This window comes from Sardina pilchardus, chromosome 15, assembly GCF_963854185.1.
Source record: "Sardina pilchardus chromosome 15, fSarPil1.1, whole genome shotgun sequence".
NCBI classification, from domain to species: Eukaryota; Metazoa; Chordata; class Actinopteri; order Clupeiformes; family Clupeidae; genus Sardina; species Sardina pilchardus.
The window spans coordinates 15,376,585-15,396,769 of NC_085008.1; the positions used below are offsets into that span (position 1 = coordinate 15,376,585).

At 42.2% G+C, this 20,185-nt stretch overlaps 4 protein-coding genes across 4 annotated transcripts; 2 read left to right on the forward strand and 2 right to left on the reverse strand.

Moving 5' to 3' along the window:
- Nucleotides 1–211: 211 nt before the first annotated feature.
- larp6b (La ribonucleoprotein 6, translational regulator b) lies at nt 212–2,389 on the reverse strand. The gene is made up of 4 exons (XM_062556056.1): nt 2,293–2,389; nt 2,010–2,123; nt 1,662–1,875; nt 212–1,497 (listed from the first exon to the last, which is right to left on the reverse strand). Exons 2-4 carry the CDS (start codon nt 2,120–2,122, stop codon nt 397–399), a joined length of 1,428 nt encoding a protein of 475 aa, XP_062412040.1. The 5' UTR covers nt 2,123; nt 2,293–2,389; the 3' UTR covers nt 212–396.
- A 3,533-nt stretch (nt 2,390–5,922) lies between these two features.
- On the forward strand, nt 5,923–12,981 carry lonp1 (lon peptidase 1, mitochondrial). The gene is made up of 18 exons (XM_062556604.1): nt 5,923–6,498; nt 6,888–6,976; nt 7,070–7,189; nt 7,478–7,748; nt 7,851–7,912; nt 8,027–8,156; nt 8,457–8,540; nt 9,341–9,561; nt 9,747–9,885; nt 10,108–10,286; nt 10,377–10,464; nt 10,561–10,683; nt 10,773–10,889; nt 11,028–11,168; nt 11,286–11,451; nt 11,669–11,889; nt 12,051–12,215; nt 12,423–12,981. Exons 1-18 carry the CDS (start codon nt 5,938–5,940, stop codon nt 12,573–12,575), a joined length of 3,030 nt encoding a protein of 1,009 aa, XP_062412588.1. The 5' UTR covers nt 5,923–5,937; the 3' UTR covers nt 12,576–12,981.
- A 1,085-nt stretch (nt 12,982–14,066) lies between these two features.
- Nucleotides 14,067–15,777, reverse strand: rpl36 (ribosomal protein L36). Its single transcript, XM_062556605.1, has 4 exons — nt 15,633–15,777; nt 14,905–14,999; nt 14,468–14,602; nt 14,067–14,195 (listed from the first exon to the last, which is right to left on the reverse strand). The coding sequence occupies exons 2-4, from the start codon at nt 14,995–14,997 to the stop codon at nt 14,106–14,108; spliced, it is 318 nt and encodes a 105-aa protein (XP_062412589.1). The 5' UTR covers nt 14,998–14,999; nt 15,633–15,777; the 3' UTR covers nt 14,067–14,105.
- A 206-nt stretch (nt 15,778–15,983) lies between these two features.
- pigs (phosphatidylinositol glycan anchor biosynthesis, class S) lies at nt 15,984–18,075 on the forward strand. The gene has a single exon (XM_062556606.1). The coding sequence runs from the start codon at nt 16,078–16,080 to the stop codon at nt 17,752–17,754; it is 1,677 nt and encodes a 558-aa protein (XP_062412590.1). The 5' UTR covers nt 15,984–16,077; the 3' UTR covers nt 17,755–18,075.
- The last annotated feature ends 2,110 nt before the right edge of the window (nt 18,076–20,185 follow it).

Genomic DNA, 20,185 nt, shown 5'->3' on the forward strand with positions numbered 1-20,185 from the left:
CTGGATACTCATCAACGCAGGTCTCTTAGCCACAATAGGAGTAATTTCAATGCCGTATTTTGGGTGGCCCGCAAAGACCCAGTAGTTTTCCTGACTGGCCAACTTGGTAACTGGCAGTATTGCTCTTTGAACACATGAATTAATGGCAACAAGTATCCCGGCAGCCATTTAGGATAAAACAATGACAATTGAAACTAGAAAGAGTCACTGGTTGAGTACAAAGTTAAGGTCTTTATTTATTCAATACAAAACTTTTTTCCCCACCCACAAAGTGATTTTTCTATAATTGAGAAGACATCACACATGCATAATAATTTGATGATTGATCTGTGGTTTAAAAGTGGTTGGTAACTGCCCTCCCTGGCAGTACGTTACACGGCACAGATCCATATATTACTATCGAAGAAGTAGCTTTCCTCTTCCAATGCAATTGTAGAAACCTTTGGTACCATCAGGGCCAATTGGCTGACGCACCACTTCCACAATGCTGACGGTTTTCTTCAGCTGCCCAGGTGACATGGAGCAGCTCTTGTCCGGGAAGAAGGCCTGAGCGGCAGTTTTTCGCCGCTGCACCCACGGGCTTCCCACGAAAGCAGCACTATCCTGTGAATAATCTCCAGAACACTTGTTCCTGCTGAAGGAGGAACTGTTGTTGGAGTTAGGAGTGCTGACAAATTGTGGTGTAGCCAGTGGAGAAGTGCCATTGTTATTGGCAAACAGCTTGCGTGGCACAAGGGGGCTGCCAATGGGACTACACAGGGGCTCCCTGTAGGGGTCACTACGGCAAGAGGACACTCGAGGAATGGCAAGTGGACTGCCATACAGGGCCTGCGGACGGGTGACCCTCCGGTTTGGACGGGGCGAGGGTGGGGCAAAGTCGGACTCTGAGGAGCTGTAGAGCACGGAGTCCTCCAGAGTGTAGGGGTAGCGCTTGGTCTTGCGGCTGGGCTTTTTGCCACAGTCGTGCTTCACACATTCCTCAGAGGACTCCTCGGCGGCGTCCTGGATGGAGGTGGGCTTACGCGTGCCACGGCTGCCCAGGAGCACAACTCGCACACCCTTGCGTCCCTGCTGCTCCTCAGACTGCAGGGCCTTGTAAGCCCTGCGTGCTCCATCCAGATACTCGTACTCCACCACGGTGCAGAGCTTGCGGCCCAGCTCGGTGTGCTTCTTGGCAAACCTCTTCAGCTCCACGGGCAGCTCCTTTCCTGGACGAAGGATCCTGAGGGAGGAGATGGTGCCATGGATGCTGAAAAGTCGCATGGCTATCTCCATGAGGTCCTGCTGCTCCAGGCCAGGGGATGCATTCTCCTCCTCCTCGGTGGAACTGTCCAGCAAATTCCAAGCCAGCAGCAACTTGCTTGTGGGGATGCACAGAAGCCAGTCAGGCACAGGGGTTTTCCTTCGTACTTTGGTCCCCTCCTCATTTATCTCTAATTTCTCAGAGGTGCGGGCAGCAGCCAGAGTTGTACGCCAGTCACGTGTCAACTCCCGGATCTAGCAGGCAAATAAATAATATACACAAACAATTATTTCAAGCTGTCTTTTTGCATTGACATTTGTTATTGCAATGGCTAGCCTACAATTGTCTCAAACAAAACACAAATACACTAAACTCAGTGCTGGCAACAGCTCAACATTTCTCTGTTTCTAAGTCATACCTTTTTGAAGGATGTTAGCAACTTGAGGCTTACATAGCCCATCTTATTCCTTTGCACATGCTTTAACAAGAAGGCATCCTCTGCCAGATTTTCATCAGAAAGATAATTCTCCAACTGAGCAGTTATATTCTGCTTCAGTTCAGCAACTGGTGGACTCCAAACATCCCCCTCCAAGCAGTCCTCCTCAAACACATCAGTCAACTCTGCAGAGCTCCTTTTGAAGCAAATGGAAAACGTTTTTTTAGTAGGCCTAATCTAACAAATCTCTATAACATCACGCTTATGAAATTATTTGATACATTTCGTCTGATTGATTAAAGCCATCGGGTTATTCAATATTTAGCCTACCCGTCCAAGCTATCATTCAATCCGTCATCAGTGAATGGGTGTTTAGAGTCCGGAGACTGCTCATAAGTACAATCTTCGCACTGAAAGACGTCCGTGTAGGTGAGCGAGGACATCCTAAAGAAAAGAATCACGCACAAAAAAAAAAAAAAACCAAATCATGAACTTTCCATGTATAGGCCTATTGTACATTGCATGATGATCACATGGGCTCTCTTCATATTCTGGGTAAAATGCAATATGTTGCCAAAAATACAAATGCATAAATTAGGCTAGGCCTACCTACCTGCTGCTATTCTAGGACGGTTTCCCTTTGTCACCGCACCTGTGCGTTTGGCTCGTTAATTAGAATTCGAATCAGAACAGCCAATACGTCATGATTGCTAAACAGGTGCTAAGCAGGTGATGTAACAATTGTTGTTTTCTATGCCGACTGCCATGGTGAAGGTGAACTACCACGCTTCCTTTCCGTTTTTTAATGCATTGAAAAACGGTAGGCCTAGGCTAATTTTGGCGTATCGCCTTCTCTGGATTGCATGTTGCAAAAGAGCATCCCATATTTTAACTAGTCATCAACAGTCACAATTTATACAAATCTTGTCTTTATCCAAGATTATTTGGACAGACATCAACATTTGATCTGATGTTTATCACCTTAATTGAATAGCCTAGGCAACATTGCATAATGCAAATGGGTCATTCACGCCACATCAACCAGAGCCCACGCACTTGCGTCTCAAAAAAATCTGAAAAAAATACCATGTGTGCCTATGTTACCCAGGAGACACTCTGTAAAATGTTTTTGTGCTAAGATCAATACTTTTCAAGTAACAGCCAGTTTTACAGGGGAAGGGGGGTGTCAAATTTGTTCTACCTCTTTTTTTTGTCAAAGTTCACAAGCTCATTGCTCAAGAACTAGAATCTGTAGGACGCTCAAATTGTGCAGGCTTGTGCATAAATAGGAATAGTATGCAGTAAAATCACCACGAGTAGTCTGGATGATCCTGCATGGTCATAGCAGTCCCTCAAAGTTGATCAAAATTTTATTGGAGTTCTTGGCTGGGCTCTGTTTAGGCTTACAGAAGACATATTTTTACTCAACATAGGCTCTTGATTTTTTTCTCTTATTGAGATCAGTAGAAACACTTTCCGAAAAAGCAATGAAGAGAAAAGAAAATCCATCAGGGACTGAACAGCAGACCTCACAAGTTTGAAAAATAATTTTGGATCTCATATTCAGAGCACCCTAACACCTTGTGGGAATATACAAAGATTTTTTTTATATTTTTTTCGTTAATCTGCATTACCTCTTCTTTTTGAAAACACCAATTTGACTTGTCTTATGCGAATCTTTCTTTTTCATTTTCCACCCTAAACATGGACAAAATGCACCATTGAGATCAATATGTTTTGTCCCCACCCGGCAATTTCAGTGATTCAGTGATTTTAGTGGCACCTAGTGGTTACTCTATACAAAACAAATCTCTCAATAGATCTCTATGGTGCATTTTGCCCTTGTTCAGGGTGGGAAATGAAAAAGAAAGATTTGCATAAGACAAGTCAAATTGGTGTTTTTAAAAAGAAGAGGTAATGCAGATTATAGAAAAAAATATTTAAAAAATCTTTGTATATTCCCACAAGGTGTTAGGGTGCTCTGAATATGAGATCCAAATTTATTTTTCAAACTTGTGAGGTCTACTGTTCAGTCCCTGATGAATTTTCTTTTCTCTTCATTGCTTTTTCGGAGAGTGTTTCTACTTATCTCAATAAGAAAAAAAAACCCAAGAGTCTATGTTGAGTAAAAATGTGTCTTCTGAAGGCCTAAACAGAACCCAGCCAAAAACTCCAATAAAATTTTGATCAACTTTGAGGGACTGCTATCACCATGCAGGATCATCCAGACTACTCGTGGTGATTTTACTGCATACTATTCCTATTTATGCACCAGCCTGCAAAATTTGAGCCTCCTACAGATTCTAGTTCTTGAGCAATGAGCTTGTGAACTTTGACAAAAAAAAGAGGTAGAACAAATTTGACACCCCCCTCCCCCTGTAAAACTGGCTGTTACTTGAAAAGTATTGATCTTAGCACAAAAACATTTTACAGAGTGTCTCCTGGGTAACATAGGCACACATGGTATTTTTTTCAGATTTTTTTGAGACGCAAGTGCGTGGGCTCTGGTTGATTTGGCGTGTAATGACCCAAATGCAAATTCCAAACAAACAAACAAACAAAAATATGCTATAGTCTAACCATGAAGCACATGAAATATGGTTTGTAAAAAACCTGAACCAAACATGATTTCCCATTCTCTCATACCATAGGCCCTGCTGTGACCTTGAGAAGTCAAATGCTAGACGGCCATGTTTATCTTGTTTAGGCTATCTCTATGCCAGTCAACACTACAAGCCACACCACTCAATGGGAGAGGGAAATGCATCAAAGGAAAGGGCAACAATTGGAACCATAGCCCATAATTACTTTTTTCCCCTTCGCTGTATAGGCTATCGAAGTGAGTAGCCATAGGTGCAGAGTAGAACGCTTTTCATTTTGGGGTGAATCTCATAAGCCTTAAAACCTATATGCAGCCATCAAAAGGAAGGTTAATTAACATCTTATGAGTGCCTTAACAAATAAACATATATAGCCTATACAAATTAATGTGCTAATAACTTTTGTTTAACTTGCTAATAATAACCTGTGTTATAATTTTACAACTAGTGCAAATCGACAAAGAAAAGCAAGACATAGGCTAATATTAATTCAGAATTAATATATATATATATATATATATATATATATATATATATATATATATATTATTGTCTTAGGCCTAATATCTATATGTAAAACACTTTGTAGCCTACTTGAAAAATAATTGGCTCTATAGCCCATATAAAACTTTACTCACTAAGTTCAGTCTATAACATAGCCTATAGGTTTGTACGTTATGTGTTGCAGCCACATGCCATCATAATTAGACTTTTCCCAGACCAATTCTGGAATCTTTACACACCCAAGAAGCAGGCCCAGGTGATATCTGCATTACACTTTGTTCACTTTATTTAGACTGCAAGCAATCTCTTATAGACATTACTTTTTGTAGGCGGATTTGGAATCAGAGATCTTCAAGGAACTATCTTTTAATTGCCTACTTTATTTTCTTAGACATTTTCTTACAATCAAGTAACAAACACACAATGTGCTGCATGGTACAGCCAAGCTGGCAAGCAAAAACCAAAAACCTCAATAGTAGTCATTTGAGGTCACAAGACAGGACTGTTACTTTCATATTCAGTCTTAAAATCAAACATACATAGAACAAATAAACAAACAAACAAAAAATCCGCAATTCATTCTTTGAGAATAAACTGTAGGACAGTCTGTGGGCCTGTGGTCATGTGGACGTAAAAACAGTGGGAGGAGATTTGATGACGCAACATAGCAAAGATTCTTTACACCAACCGTCTGTGGAGATAGCAATCGTCGCCGAAAACATAACCACTACTTTGGTCACGTGTAGCCTATCACTCTGAACCTATTAAATACATTTTCTTGACAAGCGAAGCCTCAGCTTAACGTGCATGATTACTTAAAACTTTGTTATCATTCACTTAGGCTACATGGAGAAGAACAGTCAGTTGTCTCATAAACTATCAGTTTTCGCTTCAGATCTCAGTGATTACCGTCATTTTTTGAGAAAGGTGTTAAAGACCATGATAACCATAGTCTAATTGAAAAAGATATGTTCGTTTTCATAAAATCTGTGTTTATTCGTCTCACTGTAGCCACTTGCCCATACAGTTCCATTAAAAAACTAGCCTCCGATGCTAAAGTTCCGGTTCCGACTGCTGTTGCGCTTCTTCAGCGGAAGATGGAAATCTCCTGTTTCACATGATCTCTAGTCTCTCTAGAAAACTCCAGAGCAAACATGGCCACCTACATGAGGATGTTAGGAGCGTTGAGACAGTCCTACAGAAATGGGAATACTACTTTTAAAAATTGCCTAGGTACAACGGGACAAGTCCTCAGGAGTAGCAATGGAGGAGATATAGCCATAACGTCAAGCAAGGTCACAAATCGCTGTTATTCTTCCTCAAATTTCACATGGAAATCATCCTTATGCAATGGCTCCTTTGGTAACATCAGCTCATCAATGACAGGAGCGATGCGCTATGGTGATCTAAACAAATGGAGACGGATTGCAAGTGTTTTTGGCTCTACCACCGAAATTACTGAACATGGTAGAGTCATTTTTGGCTGTCAGCAGAGGAGATACTTCGGCAACCGGGCGAGCGGACTTTCAGGAGAGGATGGAGCCGAAAGCGGTGGTTCAGGAGGGGATGAGACCGGTGGTGACGGTGGGGCAGGTTATGGTTCCCCGCAAATGACTGCCCTTACAACCATGATGGTGCCAGAGGTTTTCCCTAATGTACCCCTTATCGCCGTTAATAGAAACCCAGTCTTCCCTCGATTCATCAAAATTATTGAGGTAAAACCGCTTTTGAAATCGAAATAACCACTTGCAGGTCTGAAAGTAGATTATTCAAAGTCACATACTTTGTAATGAAGCGGTAGAAGTGTACTGTAGCAGGCAACTTGGAGTTAAAGGACGAATTGCTGCCTCTTACATCATCCAGTGTGTTAAGGGTTAAGATGAAGCACGAGGACCACACATTTCAAAATGTATAATCTCCAGAAATACTTGTGCTTAGCAATTGTATTCAGTGTTTATGAGATATTTTTCATTGATAAGTTTCAGCAGTTTGGATATAGCCCTCATGCAGGTAGTGACTTGTATGAAAGCATTTGGAAGTTGAATGATTGTTACAATGTGTTCTCAACTGCACCTCTGTTTTGCAACCACTTCATAATTCTTAGGTGAAGAATAAAGCCTTAATGGACCTTTTGAGGCGAAAAGTGAGGTTGGCCCAGCCTTATGCTGGTGTTTTTCTAAAGAAAGATGACAGGTAATAACCTCCGCGATCCTTAAAATAACAATTATCACTTGTTCTCAAATGGCCATTGAGCAAACATCAACACCATTTCATTTTTTCATTTAGCAATGAGGTAGATGTTGTGGAAAACCTGGATGCCATCTACAACACTGGCACTTTTGTGCAGATACATGAGATGCAGGACCTTGGAGACAAACTCCGTATGATTGTCATGGGCCACAGACGGTAATTCTTCTTGTACATGTTCTACAATAATGCAACTGCTGTTTGGTGTAGTTGCAGTGTTAGTGCATTTCAGTTCCCTTTAGTAACAACATTCAAAAGTTTTGTGTGCACAAACAAACACAATGTCTACATTTCCATAATGGTAAAGTCAGCAATCAGCATTTTTAGTTAAACAAGTATTAATGTCTTCCTGTAGCATTGAGTACAATGCATGAGTTGATCCCTAGCCGTGCATTTCTCTAGTCGAACTACTCATGGCAGGTGTTAAATACTGTGTACCTTTGTTAGAGTTCGTATTAATAAGCAACTGGAAGTGGAGCCTGACGAGCCTCCATCTCCTGTGGAGTCTGAGGGGGAGGGAGGCCTGCCCAAGCCCCCGCGCCGGAAACCCAAACGTGTACGCAAGGAAGGCTCTTTGACTGAAGCCATGGAGGAGACCATAAAGGACGCAGACCTGACGGTGGAGCCTGTGCCACTGCCCAAAACCTCCCTTGAGATCCTCATGGTGGAGGTGGACAACGTGCTGCATGAAGAGTTTCAGATCACAGAAGAAGTCAAGGTACTGGCCTTTGTCAGATCACACATTTACACCAGCATATTTGATCTTTATTTTTATCTTTTTAAGTAAGAAACTGATAAGAATTTATCTGTTTTGTGTTAGGCACTGACAGCAGAAATTGTGAAGACTATTAGAGATATCATTGCTTTGAATCCGCTGTACAGGTATGTAAAAAGATCATCATATGCGCCAGTTGTGGCTTGTTTGGTTTTTAAATACAAAAACAATATTCTTTCCAATGCTATATTAAAGAGCCCTTTCTATCTCTTGGTCTTTAGAGAATCTGTGCTGCAGATGATGCAGGCTGGACAGAGAGTGGTTGATAATCCCATCTACCTGAGTGACATGGGGGCAGCTCTCACTGGGGCAGAGTCACACGAGCTTCAGGATGTTCTGGAAGAGACTAATGTGAGTGGTCCTTCAGAATGGTTTGTCTGTCGGGAAGATAGTGGTAGTATTCACAAGCGGTAGTATTCCTACCATATGCAGGTTCAAGCGACCACAGGGATCCAGGTCCGGATCCAACCTATAGTCATTTTCCAGTCCCAAACTCAATCCCATTTTCCAATATATCTGAATAGCAAAAGCAAAAACAGCCTCATAGCTGAAATTGCTCAGAAATCAATTTGCAGCTGCTGGAAGTGCTTAGAACTAGATCTTTTACATTTACATGTTTCTCTAAATATCACTGCTGTATCTTCTGTGCAGATCCCCAAACGTCTGTACAAGGCACTGTCCCTATTAAAGAAAGAATATGAGCTCAGCAAGCTACAGCAACGCCTAGGAAGGGAGGTAAGTATCCCATGTTCATGATATGTCCTTGACTCTGACCTTGGCATGGCTGTCAAGTCATCCTCATGTTTGTGTGTGTAACCGGGTAGACTTCTGCGTTGTGTTGATTTTTAATATTTATTAGATTGCTTATATGCAATCACTCAACCTACCTCTTTCCATAAGGATTTTAAACAGGAAAGAGGAAGGGGGGAGACAGGGGATTTAAGGCAAAGGGGGAGAGGAGGGTCTACTAGAGACCCTCACTACCAGTGTGGAGAAATATGAAGGGATCAAAGCTTTACAAAAAAAAATAAGTTTCTCTGCATTCAACCCAATTTAACCGAATTAGTAAACACACACAGCTCACAGTGAATATACAGTGAGGTGAATCACACATTAACCCGGATCAGTGAGCTGCCTGCCCAACCAGCGGCGCTTGGGGAGCAGTGAGGGGTTAGGTGCCTTGCTCAAGGGCACTTCAGCCGTGGACTAGTCTGGGATCGAACCAGCAACCCTCCGGTTACAAGCCCGAAGCCCTAACCAGTAGGCCACGGCGGTGTTTCTACACTAGATCTATTGTGTAATTATAATATTAACATAAGTGTACTGTACTGTACTGCACTGTGTACTGTATAGTCTAACCTGTTACATGTGGAGTATGTTATTCAAGACCAGTGTTACGCAAGTACTGATACATTTTCTACTGCAGACATGAGAGTTGGAGTTACTGCATTTAACCACAGTGGTTCCCCAATAGCTGGGAAAAGTTAATGTTTTGTGTACAGCTGAAATGACCATATCTTGTTCTTGTTTTATAGGTTGAAGAGAAGATCAAGCAAACACACAGGAAGTACCTTCTCCAGGAGCAGCTGAAGATCATTAAGAAAGAACTCGGCCTGGAAAAAGAGGACAAGGACGCCATTGAAGAGAAGTTCAGGGAGAGACTGAAGGAAAGAGTGGTGCCACAGCACGTTATGGATGTCATTAATGAAGAGCTGACTAAACTCAGCCTGCTTGATAATCACTCCTCTGAGTTCAAGTTAGTGTCAAATAAAGCATTTGAATCTTATTGTTACTGAATTCTCTTCTGCAAAATGGTTAAAGAAGCTAACAGTTGTTGTTCTACATTATTATCTATGATAAGTTAGACTGATGTTTTTTTTTGTTGTTGTTAAACGTGTATTAATTCATCAAGTATTCTTTTTCTGTCCTGTAATGGTGCAGTGTTACACGCAACTATTTGGATTGGCTGACTTCCATGCCATGGGGAACCTATAGCACAGAAAATCTAGAGCTGGCCCGAGCAAAGGAGGTGCTTGAGGAAGATCATTATGGGATGGATGATGTGAAGAAACGTATTCTGGTGAGAAATTACATTAACAGAGTCAACTGGAACAATTGACTTGGGTGAAAAAGTTTGAAGAATGTCTGAAATATTCAGGAAAATTGATTATAACTATTTATCATTACTTAATGTTCATATCATTGGTTTAATTTAATTGTTTTACTGATAGCTATATAAAATTGATATATACTTTGAAATGATGTATGTGGAACTTATTTTATTCCTTGTTTTATCAAACAGGAGTTTATTGCAGTGAGCCAGTTACGGGGCAGTACACAAGGAAAGATCTTGTGTTTCTACGGACCCCCAGGTGTAGGAAAAACCAGTATCGCTCGCTCCATTGCCAGAGCCCTTAACCGGGAGTATTTCCGTTTCAGTGTGGGTGGTATGACTGATGTTGCAGAAATTAAAGGTCACAGGTGGGTGATCCTGCACCAGCACTAGCAATTAGTGCCCTACTACATTTCATATTTCTGTTGAATCACCTATAACTGCCCTTCTCATTGCAGGAGGACGTATGTTGGAGCTATGCCGGGAAAGATCATCCAGTGCTTAAAGAAGACTAAAACTGAAAATCCTCTTGTATTAATTGATGAGGTACTAAAACATTTTTTATGGAGTTATGCTTATGGTTATAATGCATTGGGATGCTGTAGAAGAATGTGTTTGACACTGTCTGTTAAAATTCTGAAGGTTGACAAAATTGGACGAGGTTACCAGGGTGACCCTTCGTCAGCCCTGCTGGAGCTTTTGGATCCAGAGCAGAATGCAAACTTTCTTGACCATTACCTTGACGTGCCTGTGGACTTGTCAAAGGTATCACATGGGCTCCATGATTCTTGAAAAGGTATTCCAATACGTTCAGTACAGTGCCTGTCATCACAACTTATTCCTTCCTTTTTTAGGTACTCTTTATTTGTACTGCCAATGTGCTTGACACCATCCCTGAACCCCTGAGAGATCGTATGGAAATGATCAATGTGTCCGGATATGTAGCCCAGGAGAAACTAGCCATTGCAGAGGTAATGGTTGAAATATGTTCAATATTTCACTCCGCTCACATGCTGTCAGTGGCCATTTGTTAATTTACTCCTGTGGTTTTAATACAGTCCAGAACTGTTGAGCTTGAATAACGTCTCTTTATGCTCACTGAAATGCAGAGATACCTGGTACCTCAGCTGCGAACCCTTTGTGGACTGGATGAGCAGAAAACGGAAATCTCAGCTGAGGCTTTGAATGTTCTCATAAGGCAGTATTGTAGAGAAAGTGGGGTCCGAAACCTTCAGAAGCAAGTGGAGAAGGTAATATCAGCTCAGTAGCAGTTACGTAAAAAGAAAACATTTCCTGATTATGCATGATGAACTGTTGTTTATTGTACTAAAAAGACAATTTATTCCCTTACTTCTTTCTGTTTGAAGGTTTTCCGAAAAGTTGCGTTCCGCATTGTGAATGGAGAAGAGACCTCAGTGAAAGTCACATCTGACAATCTGCAGGACTACGTTGGTAAACCCATCTTTACAGTGGATCGAATGTATGATGTGACCCCTCCAGGCGTCATCATGGGATTGGCCTGGACAGCTATGGGTAAGAAAGCATGACACCTATAATACAACTATGTAGTCTTTACCAATTGATTCACTTGTGAATAAGAAAGGGAGACGTTTCTTATCACTATCACTAAAGAACAAAATAAAAATTCTCAGCACAGTCTCTGGTTTCTTTGAAAAGTAAAAATGAATGTATAGATTTTACTTTGTTCTGTTTAATAACTCATCTCCACCCTTGTCTCATTCTCATTCAGGTGGTTCCACTCTCTTTATTGAAACCTCTCTGCGACGACCTCGGGACGATTCAGGGAAAGATGGACCAAAAGAGGGGTCCCTTGAGCTGACTGGTCAGCTAGGTGATGTGATGAAGGAGAGTGCCAAAATCGCCTACACCTTCTCTCGCGCCTTCCTCATGAAGCAGCAGCCCGACAACGATTTCCTCGTCAACTCTCACCTACACCTTCACGTCCCAGAGGTATGCCTCACTTCAGGGCAAACTTCTTTTTTTAATTGTGTGGTTTACTGTTACTGTTACATTCGCCATTAAAAGCCATCACTCCTTTTAAAAAATGTGGATGGTTTGTACCTATTGCTGTCTTGTTATGTAGTGAGTCTAAAATCATGAAATCTCTGTAGGGTGCTACTCCGAAGGATGGACCAAGTGCTGGTTGCACCATAGTGACGGCGCTGCTGTCCTTGGCCACCAACACCCCAGCACGTCAGAATGTGGCCATGACAGGAGAGCTGTCCCTGACGGGCAAAATCCTCCCTGTGGGTGGAATCAAAGAGAAGACCATTGCGGTAAGTTGTGTGTTAAAGATCCCCAGTGGCTGTAGGAGTCACAATGTTGGTAAGCATTGCGATACTATTTAATTTGAAGGGGTTTTATATGCTGCAGTACAAAGCACTGTAGTACCTGTTCTGATGAGGCAATATTTGTCTGATGTTGCTCCGTGCTTGGCCTTCTTTTTTCTTGAGGGTCACTGACCAAACTTTAATAAATTGCAGGCCAAGAGGGCTGGTGTGACTTGCATCATACTGCCAGAGGAGAACAAGAAGGATTTCTCAGACCTTGCAGAATACATCACTGAAGGCCTGGAGGTGCATTTTGTGGAACACTATGACCAAGTCTACAAGGTCGTCTTCTCTGGAGAGAACTGATGAATGAAGTGACTGGCAGTGTTGACGCTGTTTTTGTTATCCAATGATCAGATGCCACATAATCCCTGAGGTGCATCATTGCAGTTAGATGAGTGAGATGGGCCACAAGGACACGATCACTTGTGTGGACATGATCATGGGAGTAGGCTGGTAGCTGAATTCTATTCAAATTCTAAGATCCTCAAGCCAGACAGCTGGATCATGATATTGCTGCTACGCAGCCTTGACATAGGTTTTTTTTATTATTATTATTTACAAAGATATGTATGTTGCATATGATGGAACCAAATCAACCTTCCCATTTTTTTTTTTATTGATTTCAGCATTTATTTTGATTCTCTGAGTTTAAGTACTAATTTAAAAAGTGGTTTGTCCATTATTAAATATATCACTTCTGTGCAAACAACTTTAAAGGTGGTCAAAGCAATGTTTGGTAACATCACTTCTGTTGACGTTCAAACAAGAGAGCTCGTTCACCACTCTCTCCCTTGCAAGTGAAACAGCTATAGATGCATATCATTGGTGATTGTCTGGATCAGTTTTGGGTTTTAATTGTCCAAGCTTGACCAAGTTGCTTTTTTTTTTTTTTTTTTTTGTGTTCAGGGCACAGGCAGCTTGCAGATAATGAGGTGAGGTCTGCTGTATGTGACATTAGAAACTGTCCAACATCACTTGGAGCACCTTTAAATGACCCAGTTGTCACAAGAAATACTATGGGTTGGATTCTTTCTTAGACCTAATGATTTAACATCCTTACACTGCATCCTTCATGCCTTATAACTCTACAAATACTGGTTAAAAAAGGTATGGTTACTGTTGTTGAAATACTAAGTCAGTTCTGGAGGCAAGATGTATGTTTTCTCCCAGCATTTCTTGCATCTTGTTCAGAACCATCAATTTTGTCCTTAAGCTTGGGACTGCAGTTGTGTACTTGTATGGAAGTTATCATAAACGTACGGTCATAAAAGCATCACCGCATTTTATTGTTTTCAGTAAATATCCTAAATCAAGTGAAGTGGATTCAACAATCCTCTATGAGACCAACTATTTACTGACCCTCAAACAAAGTTGGGGATCGTTTACCAGAGGAAAGATTTCATTTCAGTTGGCAATTGGAACCTTTCTGACGTGACCTAAACCAAAATACTTCTGTGCTGGCTCAACAATGACCACAATCTTCACCTACACAAAAGGGATCGATGCCAAATTTGAGCATCATGGCATGATGCATCCGACTTCAGCCCACATTTCACAAAATAGACTCGCTCTTACACACAAGCGTATCATTTAAGCTTGGACTGAGCTTCACAGTACTCATGGTTTCATCAGGTCACTTTCCACACCTATATAAAATCAAGCACCTAGATTACAAATGCAGACTGGATGGATGGTACTTGATTTAACACACCTGTGGAAAGGGACCTGATGAAACCCATGAATAGACAATGCCTGCGCACCCTTCACAAGAATCAAGGAATACGAACAACAATATGATGTCAATATACAAATTGTCATTTATTAGGCTACAGTTTACTCCTTCTTGGCAGCAGCCTTTCTCATGGCGGCCAGGATGTTGCTCAGCTCTTCCCTCTTTCTCTTGGCGCGGATGTGAGTTCCCACCTGAAGGCAAGCACAAAATTACATCATTACGATCCACAGAACCAACACGGGAGCAGCTGCACAAATATTGCTTTCATTGCAATTTTCATTGCTTTTCAATTGCTTTCATTGTTTCATTAAACGCAGTACGGCACAAGACGGCCTCCAATTCCAGCTTGAGAGCCTCAAGTTCCATACCCCAGTCCCACCTGTATTCCACATTTGAATATTCTCAATTCCAAAGCGAACGCATTCAAGTTGAAATGAGAAGATTTGGAAAGAAAGAAAAATACCCTTTTCTTGATGAACTTGAGGGCACGCTTGTCCTTGGACACCTTCAGCAACTCCATGGCGCGTCTCTCATAGGGGGCAAAGCCACACACCTCACGGATCAGATCACGTGCAAACTTGGCGTGTTTGGTCAGTTGCTGAAAAACATTGTGAACAGTTTATTAGATGACAGAATCTCAGTGGCATCTCTCTCTCTCCATAAGTTTATATCAGCTGCCTGCACCTCGATTTTGGTGTACGTTTGCACCTCTCCTTCAGAATCTCAGTGGCATTCATTATAGACCTTATTAAACACAGCCATTTTAACATTACATAGAAGGGTGAGCACAGGTAAATGCGTTGATAAAGTCTCCTCAATTTAATGTAGCAGAATCAGAACATTAATGTCACTAGCAACACCAGGGCCTGCTAGTTTCATATCAAAAAGACAGAATCTTACCCCTCTCCTGCGGCTGTGTTTGGGCTTTGCAACGTTTTTGGTCACTGGGTGGCCTTTGTTAAGGCCCACTGCCATGGGGTACCGAATAGCCATCTCTGTGAAAATAAGATAAGAGTTAGTGAAGAGGCTGACGACAGGCAGGTTAGGTGCCTTAAATTAAGCCTACATTGATTATGTTGCACTTGCAAGATTGTGACGATACGTTTCAACGCACTGACAGCCTATATCCAATTAAACATCTCACTGAAGAATTATCATCACATATTCAGTACTTCACAAGCCCTAATATTTCTAACAAGGCATAAACAGCTAACTACGGAGCGTCATCTTCATTACAAAGCATCCTGAAATTGCATGCTCTCACAAATCGTGCCATTACTAATGTCAATGGCGTTAGCAGAGTGGCTAACAAACAACACATAGGGTGATACAATTCTCTCCACTCATTTCCAAGTAGCTGGACTTTACACAGCAATATTCAATATTTATATTGGGTGGTCAAAATAATACAAGACCGCTCCTCTCATGTGGAAAGAGGCAAAAGATAGAAGCCCTTAGCGTTTGTGGTGTTCAATGTTTACTATTTCGATTAGCAGTGTAATACTCTTCATACAAGGTTAGACATGGGTACGGATCATTTTGGTACTTGATATGTACAAAAAATATATAAGATGACAAAGATATTCATTGGATTCCAAATAAACTACATAGATTTGGAGATTTCATACCTGCTTCTCTAATGGCGTCCAAACCGGAAGGAACGTTTAGCTGCGGAAGCTGGATATTCTACTCTCAAATTGATGAAATGTCTCCAGAAATACTAACAGCGCCATCTGTTGATGATCACATAGCGTGTGCCTCTCTCTTTGTTCGAAAACTAAAGTCAGTGGGGATTTGGAAATACTTAGGAACTGTATTCCATAATCCTTTCAAACAAAGCATATTATTATTATCATCATTATTGGATTAATTTGTGGAAGGTTTTCAAAGAAATGAACTTGCTAAAAATAGGGGCGCACGCAAACATAAAAAACTACAAATTCCATAATTCGCCATATACCGTGTTTTGATGGGAAGCAGGAAGTCCTGGCTGGAGCCGTGCTCCATCAAGAAGGGGTAAGCGTCTGGTCTGAATGAAAGGCAGCCTTTGGTGGTAATATAACAGCATTATCAATGGATCAGGAAAAGCAACGCGGACGTAAGGCAGCTCTTGCTATAGCTGCCATAGTTGTTGTCGTGGGAATTCCGCTGTGGTGGAGAACGACAGAGACCTATCGTGCCTGGCTGCCGATGTCACAAATCCGTGAGCTGGATTCATTGCATCTGCACCTTACTCTGGAAGTGGAGGTGGTATTTGCCCAGGGCACACTTACGCCTGATCAACAACAGAAGCTTCCACTGAGTCAGGTTCGTGAACAAGAGCACCAGGTGGATGGCGAAACAGCTCTGAAGTATAGATACGAGACCAAATACCGCACAGCCACGATCATGGAGGAAGACGCCCTGAATCAGCCAAACGCAGCCGAGGCAGATAAGTCCTTGCACATCCTGAGTGAGAGTGCTTGTGGTTCTGTTGTTGTATATGTGTTGCCTGAATCTTCGACACTACTAGCAGAAGATATAAAAGCATACGTGGGTCTGAAAAGAACAGCACTGGTCAAATTTGAACTCAGAAAAGCAGGAACAGGATTGAAGGAAGTTCTCTCTGCAATAGACCCTGAAGTGGAGCAGGTGGTCCACACTATGTCCTTCAGCCATCAGGACATCATTGCAGCACTTAGCAACCGCGTCAGACTGGCCAAGATGAGCAGGGAGAGCCTGGTGGACAGCATGAGAGCCTTCAAATCCAGTCCTGGCTATGAGATCACATTCAGTCTGCTGAATCCCAGCCCCCAGTCCCACAGGCTGCAGTGGGACATTGAAGGTGCGGTGCAGCAATACATCCAGCCTTTACTTGACAAGATGTCTGTTGTGGCCAATTTCTCTGTGGATTCTCAAATTCTGTACTATGCTGTTCTTGGGGTGAATCCTCGCTTTGACAAAACTGCATCATTCTACACACTCAGTGCTGACAGCCTTGCCCATGTCATTAACCCAGTGGAAGCCAGGCTAGGCTCCAATGCAGCATCCTCCAACCCTGTGCTCAACTTCCTCCTCTATGTCCCAGACCCCCACCACTCTCCACTCTTCATCCGCGACCATAGGAAACGGGAAGTCCCATCAAATGCGTTCCACAGTCCTCGTTGGGGTGGCATTATGGTCTATAATGTGAATGACATGTACAACAACGACACCAGCTTCCCAGCTGATCTCAATATCGATATGAGTAAAGTGATGGGTGTTTTCTTGGCACAGCTCAGGCTCCTGTTAGGGATTCAGCAGGTTCATCCCCCGAAAGGCTTTGAACTCCAGGGCCCAGGCAGTGCAGGAGTGGCCGACTGGGAGCTGGACCGGCTTCTATGGAGCCGCAGTGTGGAGAATGTGGCTACGGCCAGTGCGACGATCACCTCTCTTTCCCAACTACTGGATGAAATTGGTAACATTGTTATTAATGACAATATTGCTCAACAAGTACTGAATGCAGTGACTTCCCTACAGGCAGCTATTGCTGAGCTGGAGGCTGGAAACTTAGCCTTTGCGTTGCAGTACAGCAGAGAAGCTATTTTGGCGTCTGAATGTGCCTTTTTCGATCCATCATTGTTGCATTTGCTCTATTTCCCTGATGATCAGAAATTTGCCATCTACATCCCTCTGTTCTTACCAATGTGTGTCCCGATACTGCTCTCACTGCTGAAGATTTTTAGTGAGATGCGACAAAGGAGATCTGAGAAAAGCGCCAAAAAAGACTAACAACTGTCTCTCTTTCTTAACCATACACACACACACACACACACACACAAAAACACACACACAAACACACACACACACAAACACACACACACAGATGTACGCACTTGCGCGTGCCAACACACGCTCACACTGTTTGAACTGTCCTCAGGTAATGCACTGAACGATAGGAGACACTGGAGCAGAGCCTAATTAACTGTTTGGTCAATGTTATTGACTCTGTATCTAGGCACTGATAATAATGTATTTAAAGTCTGTTTTGTTTAATGAGTAAAAATAAGAATGTTTTCTTTAAGGAATTACAGTAAAAACATGGAATGTTTGTGTTGAATAGTGTGGGATGTTTCTGATTAATTAACAAAAACTACCAAAATGGAGCACATGAAGGTGTGGTGGTCAGTGGTGAACTAGTAGACCTCTGCAGATTATATATTGTGTTGCTGTTTAGCATACAATAACTAACGGTTTATAGTTAATGGTCAAGTTTACTATACTGGCCCCAGCTGTGGCGCAACTGGCTGGGGCACCTGCACAGTATGGTGCCCCAGTTTCAATTCCTGCTCAGTGATCCTCGCAATTTGATTGATGGCCAAAGAGCAGAGACTAACCAAAGCAAAATGTGTTCTAATTTAACACCATGGGTAAGATATTAAGCGTCTAAGTTTGCGCATCGCAAGAACATTGATGAGTTGAGGCAGCTCAATGCCCCCACATGCATTTACAGTACATTTAGGCTACATTCAGACACTAGCAGACACTACTTTATCAACAATGGGAAATAACATTTAGACTACATTGCAGAATAGATCTCAGGTAACAATTAGTCCTACAACAACAAATACTACAACAATAAACACTATACTTGATTGCAGAAGTTCAAAGTGTTGGTGGTAGGCTAGATGAAGGTGGTAGAATAGGGAGAAAGAGAAGTGCATGGTGAGTGTTAGGTGTGTTGAGTTGTTGTAAGTGTTCGGAGAGGAGGTAGGCTACTCAGAAGTGTTGGGCCTTGAAGAGCTTGAAGATAGAGAGTGATGTCCCTGCATCTGTAGCACTAGGTAAGTTGTCACACTATCGGGAAACTACTACAAAAATAACCTGCAACCCAATAGCTTTAGCTGACATCCAGCTTGGGTCAGCATCACTGACCCAAACTAAATCACCACATGGTGCCACGATTGATGACTACATTTCTCTGTGGCTGTAGCCTGTCAAAGTCATGTCTGTTAAGTCTACAACATCCGGATGATCAGATCTGATCTGACACAATATGGCACATTCTTCTTGTGCAGGCCATCGTTCTTTCCGAACAGGACTATTGCAATTCATTGTTAACTGGCCCACCAGTTTGTGAATTCCACCTCCACTCGGAGGCCATATTGCAGTGCACTTTGGGCACTTCAGGCGTCTATTTCAGGCAGAACTGGCTCCACAACACCAACCTGGCTCCAGCGGCGCGATCACAACAATACCAACATGATTGGTACAGTATGATGTATTCACAATACACCACATGATTGGCATGATTCACATGTTGTTGTCCATTGACAGTAAAAGGGTCTGGTCTTCAATCCGCCAAAAAAGACACTTCTGTAAGATACTCTCCATGATAGCCCTAATAGTCAGAATTTACTTCAAATCCCTCACTCTGGCCCGGCGGACACTTCTGCACCTTGCTACTTCAATTCCCTGACAAGCTTCATGTCCCCTCGCAGCTCTCAATCATATCAGTTTTAGAGTGTTTGGGCCAGTATAGGGCCAGGGGCCAAGCCAACACTCAGCCAACATTCAGCTTTATCAGTTAAAATGTGTGGGGGCCAGGTCTGGGCCAACAGACACCATGAGTCATTTTACAGTATGTGGGCCAGATCTGGGCCAGGAGATAATAGTGTCATTCCACAACCATACTTGGACCAGGGGCCCAGCCAGAAGTGGGCCAACAATGAGGCACTGAGTGACCAAGATTTGGGCTAGACAAAGGTTGGTATTTTGGGCCTTGTGCTTAATTAATTCGCTGGAGGGTCATGGTAGTGTTTGTGGCTTTTGATAAGATGAAAACTATTTAATTATTCACATTTGATATTAGTGTTGGGAGGTGTGTGTGGGGGGTGTCTTTATTTGAACATATTTTCTTTAATTAATGCAATTAAGTGTAAGTCGATTTGGACAAAAGCATCTGCCAAATAGCGTACCAATCATAATGCACGATAACGATCTTGTTGACGGATTTTGCTGGCTTTAGTCTGACGCTTTTACGCCTTTTATGCTTATAATGCTTGTAATGCAATAATGCAAAGTTTGCCTAATGAGAGAAGTGATGTCCTTGAGCATTTTCATTCATAGCCTGCCCTGCTGTTGGAAATATTCAGATTTTTTTTTCAAATGGGACGAAACGTTACTGTTTGAACGGAGTCAGTGAACGACTACTATTACCATC